Source organism: Leptonotus elevatus, chromosome 16 (genome assembly GCF_054856555.1).
Source record: "Leptonotus elevatus isolate MCC_2025b chromosome 16, RoL_Lele_1.0, whole genome shotgun sequence".
NCBI lineage: Eukaryota > Metazoa > Chordata > Actinopteri > Syngnathiformes > Syngnathidae > Leptonotus > Leptonotus elevatus.
The window spans coordinates 4,060,658-4,083,532 of NC_141254.1; the positions used below are offsets into that span (position 1 = coordinate 4,060,658).

The 22,875-nt window shown below is 37.5% G+C and overlaps 2 protein-coding genes across 3 annotated transcripts in view; both read right to left on the bottom strand.

The window, feature by feature from the left end:
- The window catches only part of jhy (junctional cadherin complex regulator), a 29,113-nt gene extending 19,519 nt beyond the window's left edge, over window positions 1–9,594 (bottom strand). Inside the window, exons 1-2 of the mRNA XM_086099022.1 lie at window positions 9,460–9,594; window positions 5,434–5,774 (exon numbers count right to left, since the gene is read on the bottom strand). Of these exons, the coding sequence (XP_085955148.1) occupies window positions 5,434–5,738 (305 nt within the window). The 5' untranslated portion in view covers window positions 5,739–5,774; window positions 9,460–9,594. The remainder of the gene's footprint in view (window positions 1–5,433; window positions 5,775–9,459) is intronic.
- A 3,347-nt stretch (window positions 9,595–12,941) lies between these two features.
- On the bottom strand, window positions 12,942–20,306 carry hspa8 (heat shock protein 8). 2 transcript variants are annotated; one of them, XM_086098179.1, is made up of 9 exons: window positions 20,140–20,306; window positions 18,503–18,714; window positions 18,183–18,388; window positions 17,957–18,109; window positions 17,141–17,696; window positions 15,676–15,878; window positions 14,100–14,298; window positions 13,779–14,011; window positions 12,942–13,256 (listed from the first exon to the last, which is right to left on the bottom strand). In XM_086098179.1, the coding sequence occupies exons 2-9, from the start codon at window positions 18,705–18,707 to the stop codon at window positions 13,059–13,061; spliced, it is 1,953 nt and encodes a 650-aa protein (XP_085954305.1). In that variant the 5' UTR covers window positions 18,708–18,714; window positions 20,140–20,306; the 3' UTR covers window positions 12,942–13,058. The 2 variants fall into 2 exon arrangements, with proteins under 2 accessions (XP_085954305.1, XP_085954306.1); XM_086098180.1 differs by lacking the exon at window positions 20,140–20,306 and adding an exon at window positions 19,809–19,935.
- Window positions 20,307–22,875: the final 2,569 nt, after the last annotated feature.

Consider the following 22,875-nt stretch of genomic DNA (forward strand, 5'->3'; position numbering starts at 1 on the left):
GCATAAAAAAAACCATAAAAAATCGTATAGTAAGTTCCAGTGAATACCGGTCGCCATTTCCTCATCCCGTCCATTTCCAAACTGCCCGCGTGTGGAGGACACAACTAGTCAGTTCGTTTGTCCCCACCTCCCCGACATGTAGCAACGGTCCCACTCGCGCAGGCGTGCACGCGCGCTCTCTCGCTCGGTCTCGCTCTCTCTGTCTCTTTTTCTCTCTCTCTTTCTCTCGCTCTCTATCCCTCTCTCTCTCTCTCTCATCGTAGAAATTGTAATCCCCATTTTTAATAAATGTACCTGTATTCTGATTACATGTTTTACCTGTAACTGTAACGGAATGCAGTTTAAAATTTTTTTATCTGATTACGTAACGGCGGTACATGTATTCCGTTACTCCCCAAGCCTGAATATGTTTTTGGGAACACTTAAAACATTTGAAATAGAACGTATTTATAAATTTTTGAAGGCAAATAGGTTCATAGCCGTCCTCAGCGCTGCCATGGTGCCGTGAATGGTCTGAGTGAAGCATCTTATTTCTGAACATAATCCCGCTGACTGAGGATTTGGGGGACACAAGCTATCTCGGTTTTTATTAAACAATCGGGAACACTGTAATATCTTGCAACATGGCCCTGGCTGATCTCTTATACTCTGCTGCCACCTGCTGGTCATTGTTTGTAATAACTACCATTGTTTTAAGATCTCTCTTCAGTTCAGAGGCTGCATCAAAGCCTTCTGTATGCGCTTGCATAAAAAAACATTAAAAAAAAAAAACAAATATGTTTTTGGGAGTGAAAGACAAGTAATAAAAAACGTATTTACACGTTTTTGGGTTTGACTGAGAAAACTTGGCCTGCATTTCTAGTAGAGAATACCCATCCATCTATTTTCTTCAGCTTGTCTGGGGCAACAGCCTAAGCCTTGTCCCTGGCACAGCACAGGTTTGTCCTGGTCCAGTGCAGTCGTGTGTTCTTCCGCTTTACCCATTGGCTCATGTGCGGCCGGTGCACCTGGTCAATACACAACCATTTTGGCCTGGAATGGACCGGCCATACTTTTCCCAAATTCCAAGATGACTATGTCCCACGCTGTTGTTATGAATGAAATACGATGACATCCAGTATACAGTTGCCTGCGGAGCACCAAATCTTTCTGCCTGTGCCCAATCAAATCCACCAAAATTGCGTTCAATCACCTGCACCACAAGTTAGACCTGGTTATACCGAGTCAAATCTAGTCTACTTTTTGCACCAAACTGTTAGATAAGCCAGGGGCGTGGCAGCCCAGCAACATGCAGCTCGCCTTCCAAGTTCACAAACACACTAAACTACACTTGCCCTAGCACAAAAAGGAAAAAGCGCCCATATGTAAGCCAAGGTTATTTTAGTTAACGAAAACTAACGCAAAAACTAAAACTAAAATTCTAATTCAACATTTCGTTAACGAAATAAAATAAAAACGAAAATGCTTTTTCAAAAACTAACTGAAACTACATTTTATGTTTACAAAACTAACTACAATTGTAGCGAAAATGTCCTTTGTTTTTGTCTTTGGTAATTAATTTAATGCATGAGCCTTTGGGGATTATTTTAAATGTGATGTTAAGTACCGGTATATTTATTTCAATATTAACTGAAATAAAGACGTTTGCAAGTGTGTCACACTGAAGTGATGTTTTCATTTTACCATGGTGTTTATTAAAAAATTGTGCACAAGTAATACATTTTTTTTTTACGAAAACTAATACTGAAACTAACTCAAACTAAACTGAATCTAAGCAATTAAAAAGAAAAACTAAAACTAATAAAAACTAACAGAACCACCCTGCAAAAAAAAAATAACAATTAAAACTAACTAAATTTAAGTAACAAAACTCAAAACAAAATAAAAATGAAAATTCCAAAACTATAATAACCCGCCTGTCTACGAAAATAGAGCTGTATGAGTCTTTGTCTTAGATTTCATTAACCAGAAGGTCAAAGCCTAAAAAAAATACATTACGTTTAAGACTGGTGATCAATCGTGAATCATTATGGGACCATCCGACTAATTTGGTTGATTGTGAAAGTGACTGAACTGATGGGCTGAGCACCCCCTTTAGTTTGAATGATGAAAATAGCCTAACAAACATCATGATGAGTATGTGGGGGGGGCATGGGTGTAGGACTGTTCCTTTCAATGAGACCGAAAGGGTAAGAGATGTCTCTCTAATGAGTCAAACTAGTCAGCGAATACATTAAAACATGCAATTGGGTGTGATGGAAAAATACAGCATTTGCCCATGAGTATAGAAGTTCGGATACAAAAGCAAGTGGAAAAACAGCGACAATGAAAGAAAATAGTTGCATGGACTCAAACACTATCTTCCAATATTGAGTAAATAGGTGAAAAATATAGTGCACGGAGATGAATGGAGCTGCTTAGATAGGATTTGTTCACTTGAATGAGGAATGGGCACTGGGTTTGTAAAGTATGCAGTGGCATTGTGTGAAAAGGCTTATCTGCTTTGAGGAGTCGGTAAAAAAAGGACTATGAGAACATGATGATGGGAATACGACTGTGTCCTCTACCTTGGCTCTATTAGATTGAACCCTTTGTGTAAATGTACCAAGGTCATTTTCCTCTGAAACAATATACTTTGCTTGCAGATGAACATTATCCACAGGTTAATGACCGCAGAAGAGTAAATTCCCTTCTTTCTTTTTTTGTAATTAACTATCTTTCGATGTCTGAAGCAGACAACAGTTTGAGTCAAGAAGACTTGTAAGACAGATGTCCTGTTGTGCTTTACATATAAAAGATGACTAGTACATTTTAGTCAAAAGAGAGCTCTCCCTTACAGTTGCAGTAATCTTTATTATTGGTCTACAAGTGACCACACAAACAAAACAAAACTATAATTTACCTGGAATGAAAGCTTTTATTCTCCTTGTTCCTGAGTAAGGGCATGCGCCACTCTAAAACCATTTTACAGTTGAGTAATGAATGTGATTTATCTACCCGTGATGTTTAAATATTCAAAGTTTCATTTATGATCTCTTGTTCTGTTTAATTAGCACTATTATCTGTGTCATAGTCATTTGAAAGAGCGCTATTTAAGATTAATGTTATTTGAAGTGAATATAATTTGTTAATTTCATGTTTTACCTCGCAAACTATTGTTATTATGAACTCATTAAACGATAATACCCTTTCACGTTCATAATTTAACCACAATGTTCTCAGCACTGCTACAAACATCATTACTGCCATCTACTGGCAACTTCCTTCTACTACATGGTATAAAAATGGTCTTGTGCAGCCTGGTCTGATGATACACACGTTTAACCAGTGATGCCAGTAATGTGCAAATAACTACTACTTCTTTGGGGGGGGATCAAACGTGTAAATATTTCCACAACAGTAATCAGAATAAAGTTTTTCATCAAGGTCACGGTGTGTTACTATTTATGTCTTTTTTTCCGAATAAAAAGATATGCACATATTTTAGTTTTCCGTCTTGTGGGGGGTTGGGGAGACACTGGAGTTTGAAGATATTTTTGTTTTAGTTAAATATGACAGTTTTAAAAACAAATGTCATACATTTAATATTGTGACGTCTTGCAAGAATGCCGCCAGCAAACGTAAACAAAACAAGAAAACAATTCACGAGCGGCGAACAGTAATAGCAAAGAACACAAGCAACCAACCCGAAGTTCCGAACGTACCGATCCTCTCTACAGCGAGACATGTGTTGCGTTTACTAACACTCGGACATAAGAGTGCAAAACAGAATGGGCAACACTGGAACATACAACACACTTAGTTTGTTACAATATAAAATTTATCATTGTGTAAAAATTTAATAATAATGTATTACTAATAATAAAAGTAATATTATATGATGATACATAGATGCAAAAAGGTGTATCTGCACTGTAAAAAAATATATATTTTTTTTTAATTCGCACATTGTTGAACATGATTAAACTGCGTTAAAGGAACATATATTATTTTTGTTTTGTTTTTTCCCTAGGTAAAAAGTGGGAAATTACATCATTTACCACATTTTAATCATGTGCAACCAAAAAATGTAATGCTTTGTTGGGGGGGGGGGGGGGGGGGGCATTTGTAGTGTTGTTGTATATAGGCCAAAGTGTTATAAGTGCACAGGGCTGTGACAAGAGACAGGGAGGAAAAGAAAGCTCCTTTAGGTAAATGCAGTAAATGACGGAGAGCAGCAGATTCGACACATCAACTTAGCTACTTGTACAAAAAAAAAAAAGGTATGAATGTGTAAATAATAATTCTGGAAACATAAATGTACACGTAAATAAAAAAAAATTTAAATGAACTTAAATGCTTGATCCTCAGGGTGTGGACCTTCGCAAAGCGAGGTATCTTTGTCGCTGCCCGTACCCAACGTTTCAAAGTGCGAATGCTTAACATGATATGGTTCATCTCTGGTAAAGCAATTACTATCTCCTTATTTGAAAACGAGGTCAAAAAGTATTGGCACAAACATTCGAGTAGTACGCTACGTGTATTGCACATACGTTTCTGAGTTTATAAAGTGGCAAATTTGCGAGTTGATTTTCTCGGAATATTGCCTCCACCCTCTAAAAACATATATTATACGTGGCCCTAATATGCCGTCGTAGTAAAGCTTGCTGTCAGTTTTGTTATTTATTTGCAATTAACCCCCTCGTATATTTTTTATTTACATTTTTGTTTGCCTGGTTGGTTTAGATCAGGAGATGTTGCTAATATTTGTCAACTGTGGGCTTGTGAAGCCCTTTGAGACTCTTTTGTGATTAATGGTTATACAACTAAACTTGACTTTTCTTCATTTATCAATTATTTCATAAAATATATTTTTGCTTAGCCGTCATCCTGGGGTTATTTTTTGGGGGGCTCCATTGTTGAGTCGTACGCTACGTGTATTTCTCGTAAGTTTCTGAGTTTTTTTTTTTTTCAAATCTGCCACTTTATAAAATCGCAAATTACCGATTTTTTTTGTGTGCAAATTAGCACCTTTATAAAGTGGCAAATTTGCGATTTTTTTTCTTTCGAAATATTGCCCCCACCTTCTAAAATATATATTATTTTACGTAGCCCTAATACGCCGTCATACCTATGGCTCGGCTCGCCTGCTTTTTCATTTAACTCATGAACTCACAGAAATGTGTTTCCTTTTTCATTTTACCATTGTGTTTGTTAAATATTGTGGACAAGTAATACACATCTAAACAAAAGAAAAGAAAGAAAACTAATACTGAAACTAACTTAAACTAAAACTAAGCATTTTTTAAATAACTAAATCTAATAAAAACTAACCGAACCACCCTGAAAACTAATTAAAACTAGCTGAATTTATAAACTAAATAAAAAAATATAACTAAAATGAAAGTTCCAAAACTATAATAATAACCCTGGTTTTAATGTAAATCAAAATACCTTTTGTGAGTATCTCTTCCAGGTTCCGTCGTTCTCTGTGAATGTGCTGCTACTTCAATGCTATCACAAACCATGTCATCTTCATGTAGATTACTGTTTGCGTCTGCAACGTCCAGATTTCCTTCCTTAAAACTGTCATCCATCTTTCCTTGAGGCAGTATGTCATCACCAATGTGCATTCTTAGCGGCTGTTTGCAGACGCTCGCCTGGGCCGAACGCTTTGTGTCTGTCTCCAGAGAATCCCACTGTTCGGTCAGAGCAGTTGTTCTCTGGTTAGGAGACGCACCTCTGACTGGGTTGTCCATACTTGCAGGTTGCAAGGCAACATCAGTTGTCAAACCCTACAGAGAAAAATATTCATATTACAAAATGAACAATATAATAATAAAATGCCATTTCTGTAGAAATTGCATGTGAGGGCTGTGAGGCTGAATGAACACTTTGGAATGATATTAAATGGCATGTAATGCTGCACAATAACCTGGAAAGAGCTGAACAGTTGAAAGTTGGAATGGTTTGAATCGGTGAATAAATGAAATTACAGCTGAAAAACAAAACAAAAAAGGGCTAGGGTGTTAAGAATCAAATAGGGAAAGGACTGAATAATCATTCCAAAAGTGAAATCCAACCATCCATCCATTTTCGTGCCCGCTTATTCCTCACAAGGGTCACGGGGGTGCTGGGGCCTATCCCAGCTGCCTTAGGGCAGTAGGCGGGGTACGCCCTGAACTGGTTGCCAGCCAATCCAAGGCACACAGAGACGAACAACCATTCACACTCACAATCACACCTCGGAACAATTGAGAGTGTTCAATTAACCTGCCATGCATGTCTTTGGAACGTGGGAGGAAACCAGAGTACCCAGAGAAAACCCACACAGGCACGGGGAGAACATGCAAACTCCGAAAGTGAAATGACACAGTAAAATGTTTTGAATGTCACTTTGAAATGATTTAAATGTGAAATGTTGAATCTGCTATTAGGAATGAATGGGGAAAATAAGGGTACAAAATTGGGAATTGTGGGTAAGGCGTGAATATTTGGAATAAAGAAAATGGAACCTAGAATGGCGTGAATATTTGGAATATGTTAAAATTGGAATGACAAGAATCGGATGAATTATGTGGAAGTAGATAGATGCCAAAAAATGGGCGGAATAATATTAATAAGTTTAAAGTATAGGAATAACATATGTGTGAAGGCCACAGCATTTACACAATAAGAAGAAGAATGTGTTTTGTTTAAAGGTGCCTTTCAGAGCACACAACAACACCGTACAATCAAACAGTAAAATCAAGGTAAAATAATTAAAGGTAGGGTCCAAAGCAGTCCTCAAAAATAAATGCTGGATGTGTACAAATGAAATAAGTCGCAATCAACATCTCTGGGATTCTGTTGATGTGTGGTGGTAAATTTGTCCCCAATCTCCACCTGTATTTTGGCCTTTTGTTTTTGTTTTGACCTAACTGGGACGCTTCTGGGCGTAGACTCAACAGTTTCCCACCAGCCAATCACAGACCGGAGGGCATGCCACTGCGGGCCGGTGTACTGCCGCTGATTTGCTGAGGCGAGCTGAAAGTAATATAGTGAGTCCTCAAGTTACGGCGGAGTTCCGTTCCTACGATGGCGATGTAACCCGAATTTCAACTTTAGTCGGATTTCCCCGTTAAAGTCGATATTTACATCAAAATACTTTGTACAGTAATTTAAAAAAACATTTGCACGACCCGGAGTACGCTGGAACCAATATTTTGTATTTCCGCACGGATATTCATTGCTGACGGACAGCAGAGCGGCGCAAATTCAAACTTAAAACACGGAAATATGATGCGCCTGATGGCGAGCCGACCGGCTGATGGACGTCCGTTGCTAGAAGTAACAACAACACAACTTCAAACTTAACTTTAAAATGGTGTGATTACTGTGGGAAATGAACGGAAAAGAAGGTGCGCCGTAAAGTCGAAATTACGTGGGTCGCGTGCGACGTAGCTTGAGGACTCCATGTACTGTTAAAAAGGCCAGATTGAACTGTGTTTGTGAGGTTGCAACGCCCTCTGTTGGTCAATTTATTGGCACTGTTTCAATTATAGCTAGGCATGTTCTTGCATGGCCACCTATGCTTGTTGTTGTTCAAGCTTTGCTAGAAATTCTCCTTTCTAAATGTGTGCGTGTATTAGCGGGTAGGTGCCTCAATGTAACGTATTAGTAAATCATATATATTAATTTAAGTTAATGGTTCTTGTACTATTTTTGGACTTTATGTATCGCTAAGTAGCCCAGCTGAGTAGCATTGTATAGCCATACAATAACTCCTCATTAATTGGTATTGTATTGTATTGTATTTGCTTTACAGAAACCACACACACATACACCCCCAGCTCCACCCCATAATTAAACAACAGAAAGAGATAAGCTGGTCTGATCATTGCCTCACCTGGACAAGCTATGTTCTAACCGGACATACTGCAGCGCTTATCAACCTCATAATTCATTTCTACCAGCAAATATTTTTCAAATGCTGCACATGCGCTCATCGCCAGTTGAAATGAACTGAAGTCCTTTATTTGTATTCAAATCGGTTTGAACTATGTTATATAAATGTCAAAAATAATGGTAGGAATAAATAAATAAAGGTAGAGTAAGTGTTTTAGGAAACACAGCCTAACTCGATGCAACAGCCCTTTCGAGAACTTCCGAGCCCTGAAGGAGAGGCTTGGACTGTAGAGCGACACAGAGTTGGCCTGCTTACTGTTGGACAACATAGAATGTTAGCCTGCTAATTTAGCAACATGCTCATCAAGCTACCGGTGGTTGCTGCCAGAGGACACTGCATGCTGACGAGCCACACGCCTCTGACAAAATATCCTATGGACAGATGGGAAAGAGGTGTAGCTTTTTGCTAAGGTACATCACCTCTATGTTCACAGATACAAAAATGAAGCACCAAACGTCACGTCACCAAACCCAGACAACTTGTGAATCCCTCTTACTAACTTAGACCAAAGTTAATTGTTTTGTTTTGTTTTGTTTTTTGTTACTTTTTGTTTACAATATTATTATTTTTTAAGTGATTTTTCTTGTTCAGCATGGAAAAGGTTAGTGCAGTGCATTTTCTTATCAGTGTTGGACTATGGTGACCCATTTTATATGCATGCTTCTTCAACTTAATTAAAAAATAATAATAAATACATAAATAAATACATAATAATAATGTTACTATTAATAATAATAATAATAATAATAAAAGTGGCCATCTATGATCCCTGATCTAAATCCCATTAAGTATCTGTATATGCTACTGTATGTACTTTACATGTGTTTCAAATAATGTTACCTGCTGTGCTGTAGCATCATTGTAAATGGTAAACAAAATTAACGAAATAGGGAAGACTATTTTTGATGGATGCATTGGAGGTTTTGGTTTGTAATCGTGCTGTGGTTTAATCAAAAGTTGATAGCTCAGGACTTCTTTGTTGAGTGGTAAATTGCATTGTGTATGACTTTGTTGTATCGCTTGTATTAAGTCAACAACACAAAAAGATTGTGGCGTCTCAAGCTTGTCTCGCTGTAACGAAATTCTGGGTGATAAATAGCCGGGCCAATTAATCATGTTGCAATCACATGAAGTCCTGTGGTACGTTTTTCCATTTACTTTTTTTTTTTATCTCAGCCAAAAATTATATATATATAAACGAACAATGTCACTTATATATATATAAATGACATGGTTCGTTTTTTGGTGTGTGTTTTAGATTTAAAAACAAACAACCAAATAATTAGTCACTCACTTCTTCGTTTTTAACTTTTGATTGTCAAATGGAAATTCAAAACACGAATTAAAGACCTACAAACATCCTAGAAAAACTGCTTTTTATGTAAACTTCGCTTGTAACCATCACTTAGAAAGTGTGCCTAAGCAGACATGCAAACATATTAAAACAATGTGAACATAATTTTATTTCTTCTAGATAAACTGGACAGCTAAACCAAGTATTTTCATGTACCACATCTTAAACTGAAACTTACCTTGTCTCTCCTCTGCCAGCAAGCTGCTCAATGTCGCCAGTGAGATAGTTCAGAGCGGACACAAAATTCACGAAATCGCTTATATTTAAACAAGTTAATTTGTCAAGCCGAAACTACTCTGGGCGTAACGCTTCGTATTAGCTACAGTGCTGTGCTGGATCGTTTACCTTAATGACGTAAGTAAAATATACGGAAACAACAAAATTGGCAACGCCGTAACCATAGAGACACAGACGCGTACAGTGTGCTTTCAATGTTCATCCCGTAGATACCGTATATATTTGTTAGAGGGAGCCTTGGCTGGTTGAGGACGTGCAGGTTATGCCGCCATCTTGAACGGGGACTCACCGGCCATTTCGTCCATTCACTTCTTTCAAAATCCATTCATCCATCCATTACATGAAAATATTCATTTTAAATATTCGATGGACACTTTTGTTATTACATTTTTTGAATCATGATGGCGAAGGCCTCAGGAACCGTTTTACAAACTCTTTTATATTCTCTCGAATAACTTTTCATGTTAAATTTTCCCTTAAATTCTGCCAAACTCAGAAATTCATCTAATATATCAGTAACAATGATGGTGGTTTTCTCATGTCACGTTTGAATAAACGTTTTTGTTGGATGTAATTACTCAGTTGTTCCATAAGGTGGAGCCACGGCGGTTAACAATTGTAGGTCAATACTATCGTACAGAAGTGTAACACGTGTTTATGATACGCAGATAATTTCACTATCACATTTTAAAAGAAATTCAAAACCCGTTAAATACTGTTATGAATGTGAAACCACAAAGAATCCGGTTTGTCTAGAAAAGCTTTAATCCATTTCTAAAAGTTAATTTTCTTTATTTAACCGGGTAAAAAAAAAAAAGACATTAAAAATCTCTTCCAGAGTGACCCGGCCACAAGGGCAAAAAAGAACATCTAACTACTTCAATCATAGATTAAAAGTATATTGTTGTTAAAGCTCCTTTACTTTATTCTTAAATTGGGATTTATTTATTTTTAACATAGTGGTCGGAGGGGAGGGTTGCACCAATTGGATTGATATATTACTGATTTTATTTTCCTGTGAATATAGCACCTCTGAGGTGAAGACAGTAACACCCACCACTGACGGTTGCGACAACCACCATTTTACATTGTTTTCAGTGATCACATCCACATCTCTGAAAATTTGATTGCGCCACATTTCAAAACTAAAATTTGAAACTCGTTGATAGTAAAGCGGTGCTATTTGATGGATTTTTGTGCCATAATAATGTCATGTGAAATTACAAATTAAATCAACCATCCATCAGATCCACACTATTGGACAACTTTTCATACGAGTAAATCTTTATTTTTAGTGAAGAGACATTTTCAATACAGAGCGTGCTCATACCAAATATATGGCGGGGAAAGACTCTTGCTTCCAGATGACGGTCACTGCACGTCGCTTCAAGTTCCAACTCTCTCCAAAGATGTCTGTCCAGGCACGGTATGCGTCCGATATGCGCCCGTACAAATGACTCCAGTAGCAAAATTGCACTGCACTGAAAACAATTTTGTCTGAATGTACTTTTTTCTCTATATTGAACAATATTTTTTGCGTTGCACGTTTATAGTAGTGGTCCAATGCAACCATGATCTTTGCACCACGTAACGGTTTCAACCGAGTCGATCACGTCCGTGTCAAAATGACCCTCTTACCTGCACCGGAATCTGATTATCTCCCCTAAGGACGTTAGGTCAAGCAAAAAAAGAAGAAAACAAGTTTATTTGCATTTATTTACCATTACAATCGATTCAGTGTTACTTTTCTGGTGCTTTAAATTCACTTTAGTTTTGAACACACGCACACGCGGCTCAGATTAGCACCATCTATTGGTAAAATGACTTATTACAGAGGCTATTGAAAAGTTCTCCCCACATTGCGACGCTTCTAATATACATTCTGAAATAGTCAGGCAAATAAATGTGTTACATTTTAATTTTGGCGTTGCATTGAAGAAGTCAACAACAAAAATCTTTACAAGTTATTTGTGCCCCCACTGGTCTATGGCAATTGAATTAATATTTTGTTTGTGGAATTAGAATTAAGCAGCAAAATCCACCATAATTTGTATCCATCCCAGGGGGCGGCTATTTTGCCACTTGTGACCAATCAAGGGTCACCTGTTTTCTGAAGCTGAGCCACAATTTGTCACTCCCTGAGCAACTGTGATGTCATTTTCAGGTGACGGCAAGTAGCAAAATGGCCCATGCTGAGATGATTAAAAACCAGGTGGATTTTGCTGCTTAACTCAATCCACAAATCCAGCATTAATCAGAATACTGTGTTTATACTAGTGGGGCGAAAATAGTTCAGAAAATGTTTATGTTGACTTTAAGGCGGCATTGCGGACAATTGGGTCAAATCATGGGCTCATATAGCGATCAGCCTTGCTATGTAGCGTTTGCATGTTCTCCAGTTTCCTCCCATGTTTCAAAAACATGCACCTTAAAGGGATACTTAACTTCATTGAGCCTTTTTAACAGTAAGATATTGTCTATGAGACTTAATTATTTTTCATGATTACCCTTAAAAACTCACAATTTGCCACTTGCCGCCAACTTAAGATGACATTACCTGTGCTGAGAAAACAGGTGATGACAAATCATGGCTCAGTTGGTAGCGAATAGTCGTTACTCGGGGGTTAGAAAAAAAATCAATTGGGTAATATATCACGATATTACAGCGCGCAATTCTCGAATCAACATGCAGCCGAATCGATTTTTTAAACAAAACATTTTTATGGGAATATTCAACAAAACGTCTTAGGGTTAGGATTCACACATTAAGGAAGGAAGAATGTTATATTAATGAAACATTAAGCCTTAATATTTTTATTTCAGTGCTGTTCAAACATGAAACAGACTGCAACATGTTTGTTAAATGCAGTGGCTGGTATAAGCCTGAATTTTCAGAAAAATACTTTTTCATACAAATCTTAGTGTACATGTACAGGTTTACTGATCAGTATTTTCTAAATTAGTTAAAAACAGAAATAATCACTGTATAGATTCGTATCGGGATTCATCTATAGAATCACCAGGTACTAGGTAATTCACACCCCTAGTAGTTACCCATTTCCTCAGCACAGGTGATCTCATCTTCAGTCGACAGCAAATGGGAACGTTTTATTTTTTATTAAATAAAAGGTATTAATTGTACATTAATGCCCTAAACGGCAAGCATTAGAGTGTGAATGGTTGATCACACACACAAAATACATTTTCAACTCACAACACGCACTGACTATTCACTTCCTCCAACTTAAAATAAATCAGTTGCATGGAAAAACTAGTTTTTTTAAAGAAAAAAAAACTGATTTTGATGCCAAAAAAGCATACAAGTTTTATTGTCAAGGCATTTCCAACATATTCTCACTGTATTTCAACAATTAGCGCGATGTGCCCAACTATTCAGTTACAAACAATGACGCAAAACTTGAAGCCGTTTTTTATTTTTTTATTTTTAACAATATAATCACACTCTTCAGCAGGATCAAAGTGCTACAAGAGGGCTACCTTCTTAGATGCAGAATATTTATTTAGCATGTGATGGAATGCTTAATCAACTTCCTCGATGGTTGGGCCAGAGGATCCACCACCAGGCGCAGCACCGCCAGCACCAGGGAATGCACCAGGCATGCCTTCTGGCATGCCACCTGGCATGCCTCCAGCACCCTGGTACAGCTTTGTGATGATCGGGTTGCACACCTTCTCCAGTTCCTTTTGCTGGTGTTCATACTCATCCCTCTCAGCGGTCTAAACAAAAAAATTTAATCAAAAAATAAACATCCCATCAACTCATTCACTCACAGCCATTTATTTCACTGAAGCAACCCTTCGCTCCAGGCTGTTTTATTGAATTTTGACCGATTTGGAAAAGTCCCACAGAATATTGTGTTCTATTGCTCTAAAAATATGGAACCTACCTACCAAAAGAAAGATTTATCATCAGGAAAAAAAAGAAGTATATTTTCATCAGTTTAGCAGCATAATATATTTAAGTTTTATCATCATTCACATTCCTGGTGAAAAATAATGGCAAAACGAGCTTGTTGCAACACGTCCCTGGCTGATGTCTTATACTCTGCTGTCAACTTTTTGTAATGACCATTATTGCTTTAAGCGACCTCTTCAGGTGAGAGGCTGCATCAAAGCCTTCTGTATGCTCTAGCATAAAAAAACAAAAAAACAATTTCTAAATAAGTTTTTGGAACCATGGCAATATTTAAAATAGAAAATTTTGGGGAGCAAATTAGTTAAAGAAGTTTTATCACATACCTGGTTCTTGTCAAGCCAGCCGATGACCTCATTGCATTTGTCCAGTATGTTTTTCTTGTCATCGTCACTGATTTTGCCAGAAAGTTTCTCATCCTCCACTGTTGATTTCATGTTGAAAGCGTACGATTCCAGACCATTCTTAGATGACACCTTGTCACGTTGGACATCATCCTCTTCTTTGTACTTCTCAGCTTCACGAACCATGCGCTCAATATCATCTTTGCTGAGACGTCCTAAAATTAAAATACGAAAGCATTCAACCCTGTGCTTTTAAACAATTCAGATTGCTCATGTTTAAGTATCTTCAAATGAACACTGTACCCTTGTCATTTGTGATTGTGATTTTATTCTCTTTGCCAGTGCTCTTGTCAACTGCAGAGACGTTCATGATGCCGTTTGCATCAATATCAAATGTCACTTCAATCTGAGGAACTCCACGAGGTGCTGGAGGGATGCCGGTCAACTCAAACTTGCCCAACAGGTTATTGTCCTTTGTCATGGCACGCTCACCTTCATATACCTGATGGAGGGTGGAAGCAGCATTTAACATTCAAGCTTGCACACGTTACTGCTCATCTAATGACTGCGGTGCCGATGCCCTTGTAATGTCCGCTCGCATGCATTTGTTTTTTTTAAATGGGAAGATGTAGACATGTAGTGTGATCTTCTATTTAAAAATCGGTCTAGCTGATACTCTAAATTCCATACGTTGACATGTTTCATGAAACTTGTAAAGTTGGATATGCTTATTGGTAAAGACAGATTTGTTCACACAAACGCCAATGCAAGTTTGTTGTAGAGTCTTACATAAATGGCAGAATTTTGCTGTCATGGTCAACACAAAAGTATTTAGTAAATTGAAACTTGTCTTTAAAGTCGAGCTGTCAAACGATACGTTTTTATTATTAATTACATCTTAGAATTGATTCATCGCAATTAAAAAGGCTTTTTTAATAAACATGTTTTGCCCTCCAAATTTGAAGAGCACGTAGTTATGTTTATTACTCAAACAACCTGTGCTAACCAATGAGTTAATGCTTTAACAGCACTACTTTAAAAGCTACTGAAGGCAGATAATTCAATTTCAAAACACTACTGCCACCCGTTGACAAAAAATTAAACAGACCACACGCAATGTACACATCCGCAGCGGGTGGGAAAATCCAACCGAAATCCAGTCTGAAAACTATTTGCCAGATGTTGCAGGCATACCATTGTTAATCTAATAATTATTAGATGTTTCAGTCATAAATGGTCATATATTTTTGGCCAAATTGTTACAGAGAGCAGCTTTAATGTTAATACTTCATTTTCCTACACCGTAGTTTACTATAATGTATAAAATATTTAATATTTATTATAATAGATTAATTGCTTATGTATTGGGGGGGGAAAAATAATGAGGGGATAAATTAAAACACCAGTTAAGATTAGTTTCCAAAATTGATCAGCCCCAGTCTTTAGGAAAGAAGAATAAAGTTGCTCCTGCTACCTGCATTCAGAAACCGAACGGTCATTTGTGTTAAGCACATTTTGGATAGAACTTTTAAAGCATAGGTGTCAAACTCCGGTCCTCGAGGGCCGCAGTCTTGCAGGTTTCCCCTCTTCAACACAATGACCATATATCAACTGTGTTGGAGAACAGAAACATCCAAAACCAGCAGGACTGCAGCCCTCCAGGACCGGAGTTTGACACCTATGTGTTAAAGTTTCAATTTTTCTGCTCACCCTTTAATACTAAATAATAAATCACCCATATTGCACACCTTTGTTTTTTAATACACGGGTTTGTCCTGCTCTGTGCGTGAAACAATTTTCACTCTGAGGTATATAGCCCATCTGGAATAACAGCAACATTTGAAATAGAAATACAAAAAAAACTAAATTGTATACTGACCTGAATGAGCACACCTGGCTGGTTATCAGAGTAAGTGGTGAAGGTCTGAGTCTGCTTTGTTGGAATGGTGGTGTTACGCTTGATCAGGACAGTCATGACACCTCCTGCTGTTTCGATACCCAGTGATAAAGGAGTTACATCCAGAAGTAAAAGGTCCTGGACATTCTCAGACTTGTCACCAGACAGGATGGCAGCCTGGACAGCTGTGGACATATGTACGCAGCAAATTAACAAGACTGGGGGGGGGTGGGGGGTTGAAATGATTTTTGAAATGCTGGCCTGGTTGGAATGGCCAATTCATCCAGAGCACAATGCAACAAGAAATTTGAAGGTCTGATTTAAGGGTTCCGGAGAAATTTTTATCTTTTTATGTCTAAAAAGCAGATAATGAGTTTGTGTAAAAATAAATCTAGTCAAAATGTAATTTAGTTTAGAATAAACTGCTTTAAACGTCATTATTTCTCAACATGCAGGCCTTCCAAAAGTATTGGACTGAACACTTTGATTTCAGATCAAAAGATGAATGAGGAAGTTGAGGATTCTATCTTTTATTTCATGTATTTACATCTGGGTGGGTTAACTCAGGACAGGGCACCTTTTGTTTAAACAAACTCAATTTTCAAGTGAGCAAAAGTATTGGAACAGAAATTAGTATTAATTACAATAATGGCACCAAGCATACGACCCAGTGACTTCATTTGAAATGCCTTTCCAGGCCTTTACACACTCTTTCAGTTCTTGTTTCTCCCTTCCTTCTCAAGGATGTAAAATGCAACCTGCGCTCAGCTTTGATCATAAGCAGGTCCTTTTCTTCATACTATGGCTTTTACATCCCTTCGGTAAAGGTTATCTTTGTCTCTCATAATACTTTGTTCAAAAACTTTTGTAGCTCATGTATCACTTAATCCAATCTGGACTTCCAATTCTCTTAGCATCTTGTAGTATGGCCAGTTTATTTCTTATCTTCACAAGTCTCAATGTTGGTCAACAAATGATACCCTTGACCGACCATGTGTGTAACCCAAAGCTAGCTCTACCTCGATGTTTAAAACTGTCTAAAAGGCAACAACAATCAGTCAAATGTGCCAATATTTGTGCTCACTTGGTGTGGGTGGGTTCAAACAAAAATGGGCTCTGTCCATGTTTATATATGCAACACATCTAGATCTAAATAGCATGAAAGAAAAGCTGAAATTCTCAACTTTTGTCTCATTTACATTTTGACCTGAAACCAAGTCTTTAGTATAAAACAAGGAATTTGTCTTGCTGTTCAAATACCTTGAGGAGACTGTATACCTTTTGTTTCAGCTACTACTCTGGGAACACCTTTGATTGGTTGACATGTTTCAGTAATATCCACCAATCAGCTTGGACAGGCCAAATTTCCGACAGTTTCTCCAAGTTGACATATCAAAATTACTGCTATGTTTCCAACAGTTTCTAACGCCTGGGTGAAGACACTTACCAGCCCCATAGGCAACAGCTTCATCTGGGTTGATGCTCTTGTTAAGCTCTTTTCCATTAAAAAAATCCTGCAGCAGCTTTTGGATCTTGGGGATACGAGTGGAGCCACCAACCAAGACAATGTCATGAATAAGCCCTTTGTCCATCTTTGCATCACGCAGTGATTTCTCCACTGGGTCCAAGGTGCCACGGAAGAGGTCAGCATTGAGCTCCTCAAAGCGAGCTCTGGTGATTGAGGTGTAGAAATCAACTCCCTCATACAGAGAGTCAATTTCAATGCTTGCCTGAGTGCTGGAAGACAAGGTGCGCTTTGCTCTCTCGCACGCTGTGCGCAGACGACGGACAGCTCTCTTGTTGTCACTGATGTCTTTCTTGTACTTGCGCTTGAACTCTGCAATGAAGTGGTTGACCATGCGGTTGTCGAAATCTTCACCGCCAAGATGGGTATCGCCAGCAGTGGACTTTACTTCAAAGATTCCATCTTCGATGGTCAAAATTGACACGTCAAAGGTGCCCCCACCAAGATCAAATATAAGCACATTCCTCTCTGCACCAACCTGAAATTGTAATATTTAAAAATGCATTTTGTTACACCACTACGGTAAAGGATTAGGGCCAGGGAAGAGGGGGGTGGCTGGCAGGGTTATGACTTTCAAGTGAGAATTCTGACTTGAAAGCAAAAAATTCTGACTTCCTACCCACACTTCCTAGCTTTATGTCACAAAGTCAGAATTCTCTCTTTTAAGTGAGAATCCTACCAACACTTTGTTTCCCCTTCACTGTCCCTAATCAAAAGTCAAGTAGTTAAACAACGTACTTTTTTGTCCAAGCCATAGGCGATAGCAGCTGCAGTTGGTTCATTGATGATACGCAGAACATTGAGACCAGAGATTGTTCCTGCATCCTTAGTGGCCTGGCGCTGGGAATCATTGAAGTAGGCGGGTACCGTAATAACAGCATTGTTGACAGACTGCAAACAAAGCAAGAATTTGTTAATTTACTACGGAAACTTTTAAAATGCACGCTAATCGTTAGAACCTTACTTTTCCAAGATAAGCTTCGGCAATCTCCTTCATCTTTGTTAGCACCATTGAGGAGATCTCCTCTGGGTAGAAGGACTTTGTCTCACCCTTGTAGTCAACCTGAACCTTTGGGCGGGTGTTGTCATCAACTACAATAAATGGCCAGTGTTTCATGTCGGATTGAACAACTGACTCATCAAACCTCCGGCCAATTAAACGTTTGGCATCTGTAGAAACATGAACGATAAATTGGTTAACAGGCGTCATTAGATTATGAACTTTGTTAGTCCCAAAAAGGGGGCATTTACATCATTTCAGTGCTAGGACAATGTATACCTTACCAAAGACGGTATTGGTGGGGTTCATTGCAACCTGGTTCTTGGCTGCATCACCTATCAGCCTCTCAGTATCTGTGAAGGCCACATAGCTAGGTGTTGTCCTATTGCCTTGGTCATTGGCAATGATTTCAACTTTCCCATGCTGGAATACACCAACACAGGAGTAGGTGGTCCCTAGATCAATACCAACAGCTGGTCCTTTCGACATGGTTGCTCTGGAAAATTCAAGGAAATTTATATTTAAAAATAATAATAATAAGGCAAGCATATCAATTTATCTTCAATTTAAAGTAAAATAAACAAAACACTCACCTAAGTCTCAAGAGAACTTAAGTGGTCGTGAGGTAAAACAATGGGGTAATAAATAAAAACTATCAGAGGATCAATAACTATAATTCAGTAATGTTATTTTATATAACTTTTTTACTTCTGTATATATACACACAGTATATTTCATGTACTGTATTTGAAAAAGGACAGTGTATTAATTTGAATTGAAATATGCCGGGCTGATCCCATCGGTGTATAGCCTCAACCATGATTACTTAATAAATCAATTATTTTCAATTAATCATGATTCAAACTCTTCAAAGCTTACCTCTTGATTTTTTTGTTCAAGAAATCAAGTTCACCCTTTAGATTTACCAAGTGTTCAATTAAATCTTGTACTTTATACACCAAAAAGTATGTACAAAATTTATAGCAAAAATTAATATAATCATTAATTAATGGTTACACAAATCTTTACCAGTTTTTTTGTTTTTAAGATATGTAGTGGACGTATGGATTAATTTAAAAAAAAACATGAGCAATCATGACGGGTCAGTAACATCACGAGAGCCCTGCAAACTATCAAAAAAAGTAAATAAAATAAAGTGTATTTGGCATATACATTGAAACATTTATACATACATTTGGATTTCACGTTTCCTCACTGACCAGCTAAGTTCTGAGGAAGTTTGTCAACATCTTTCGAGAAATTTCTAAGCCATGAATAAAACTGCGACACCTGTTCGACGTCATTGTTAGTAGTTTATAATGGTAAAAGGAAAAACCGCGAACGCAAGAACACGGAAGTAAACTGTTTGGATCTCATGAGTGGCCATTATTATTTTATTTTTATAGACTGCGGGTACACGCATCGTGAAATACAAAATGGAGACCATAGTGCTAGCTAATTTCGACAGACAGACGGTGCGCTTAAATTGACTGTTGATTAAAAAACAACAACAACAACACACACAAATATGCTTAATTAGTCAACAAAAGCTACACTCGACGAGTTGTACGGGTTCGCATTTTGTCTCACCTCAACAGCGGGATGCAAGTAAACCGTTAGCTTGCCTCGAGGCGAGAACGTTCTCGAATGTTTCGCATCCTCCGCCCCCACCCTGCCACTAATCTCTGCTCATTAGCTAAAGATAGCGCGAATACGATTTGTTTAAGCACTACGCGGAAATGACACTTTTAAGATGATGGGTGAAGGTGGAAATTTGTGTAATGGTAATATACAAAGGACACAAGGAATTACACAATACTCAGAAGTGATGTAAAACGATAAGACACTCTAGCATTAATTTACCGTTCAAACAAACAATTGTGGAAAAAAATAAGAACAAAAGAATCGATGCAGGACTAACCCAAGGTGTGAGTCTGGTATAAATTCACAAGGCGGGGGTCGTAGGGAAGATCTGGACTGGAGATGCTTGTCCTTGGTGGGGACGCAGGAAAGGGATGTACATGAGAACTGGCCGGTATTTAAGGCAGTCAAAGCACCCAATCACACGCAACGTTTTCTATGCGTACTCAACGTACAGCCAATGGCAAATCTTGTGACGCGCCAACGAAGGTGACCGCTTCCTATTTGACGTATGTGTTTCGCAAACCAACGTACAACCGCGTGGCTTTATACAACGGTCATCAATTTCGAGAACATTCTCCACCGGCAAATGCGACAAAAACAGCATAAAGAAATTAGAAGGTTTTACGTTCTTGGCAAATCGTCTTGACTATAATCATAAAATTATAACTAGCTGAGACATTATTATAGGTTTTCATTCAACTCAACAGTTATTTCACCCCTCTCCAGAGTTGTCGTTTTAACGATGAAGCAACATTGCAGTAAATAAATGCGGTTTTTTTTCCCATGTGACCACGGTTCCTGTGTCATTCGTTTAAAAATCTGATGAGTCATTTTCATATTCATTGGATATCACGTTTAAAAACAGGCATTAAAAATAGAAAACCGACTCATTTGATTTTCGTTTTAGAATAGAAACACCAAAATTTAAGTACAGCTTGGTTTTCTTGTTTGTTGTCTGGAACGAGTAAGGAAAAGTCTAATAATAGTTAGATTTTCAATTTTTATTTCAGAAACGGAAATAAGGATAAAGCACGAGACACAAAACGAAAAATGGCTTTTGGATTGCCGGAAGTTGGCACCGAGAGCATTTTCCATACTGGCCAGGAGATGGCGATAGCGTGGCGTCCGAAAACAGTGTATTGTTGTGTTCTGTTATGATGATAGGCTGATACTGAACACTTGCAGATTTAGGCTCAGCACTGCTTTTTAAACGCGCTTTAAATCAAGTGGCATATTATGAAGCAGCAATTGCTTCATTACCTCGAATGAACCACCTGACTGGTTCGCGGTCTAATCGTAAAAAAAAAAATAGGAAGGAACCAGTTTAATTTAGAAAGTGTCGGCGGAAAAAAGGTGCCGCATTCGAGTGTTCCCCACCCCACATAAGGCCATAGTTACACGGGCACACCCAACCTATGACATATTTCACCAGAACTTTCGAATCGATACCCACGTTCACCACCATTTATTTGTTCTAAAAAGTATTTTGATTGTATTTTTTATTTGATATTGAGTTTTATTGTGTGCGTGTGTGTGCAAGTGTGCATGTATGTGCGCGCGCGCGCGTGTGTGGCAGATGTGTAAAATCCAGTGCAGTGTTGCTTTTCGCCAGGAGAAGGCTTCTTCTTCCATTTATCCATCCATTTTCTTAACCGCTTCTTCTTTTTTTAATTGAAACTCTGCTTTTAACATTCACAGTATTAGGACATCAAACATCAATTCACAGTTTCAAACTTTGCTTATTAACATTCACAATATTAGTAATACCAAACAATTCAACATACAAAGAAAACCCCAAAATTTATAGAGAAAAGGAAAATAATCTAAGGCACAAAAAAACTCAATTAGGTCAACTAAAAGATGACTCACTAAGGATTTTCAATATGTACTTTTCTTGTTTCTTGTCAACGTCAAGGAATTAATATACAAATCTAATAACACAAAAATATATGAACATTCGGAAGGGATTGGGAAATTCTTATTTTTTGCAAATAAAATTTGTCAACTAGGAGCATAAAATTGATTTCAAAGGCTAAAGATTTGTTATCATGAATTTAATTTGTAATTACAGCTTTTAGATCAATTGTAATGATGTCCAGTTTCCCCACATACATATTTTTTAAAATCCCTCAACAATTTTGATGATACATGCAGTTCAATTACAGAATAAAAACAAAACTGTTTCTGATACATTTCCTCAGAAGGTGCATTTATCATATATGTCAGTGAACATGGAAATTTAGTTATTGCAAGGATAAATGTGATGAAGTGTTTTAAATGGAAGCTCTTATTTTATTTGAAATGCAGCATTGAAAAGGGCATAACCATGTTCTATGCCAATTTATGTAATTTATTTCTGCGTTCCAGTAAAAATTTTCCCTGAGAATAAATTTTATTATAGCAACAAAGTGTTTATTTGTACAATTTTTACTGAATAAATCAATACCTCTGATCTTAAGAGAAGGTGTTTGAGATTTTATATCTTGATACATCAGTTAACATCTCATCAATTCCTGAACACTTCAGCTTTTGCAACATTATTAAACTCTTTGAATTTTACTGGAAAGCGTTTTGTTTACAAAACATTTTCGTAACTACAAATATTTCCGCTGCGTTCAAACAAACCCGAAACATAAATTATGCCCCTTTCAATATAGACTTTATTGTATAAAGATTTATTTTTAATGGTAATATTACTATTATTCCAAAGGATTTCTTTATGAGAGGAAAAATTATGAACATGACATAATTTCCACGCCAATAATTCTTATTGATGAAATTTCGAGAGTTTAAGTGGCAATTTCGTAATGTCAAAATTACAACGTGATAAAAATGGTAGACCCCCGACTGTTTTAAATATATGGAATACAATTCCAGAGTGACATTGGACATTCCATACATTCCGTAAGCCATTTGATTTTAAAGGTTGAATTCAAATGAGAAAAATCTAAGAGTTCCAATCCTCCCTCTGCGCTCTTCATTCTAAGATTTTTTTTTTTTTTTACGATGGTGA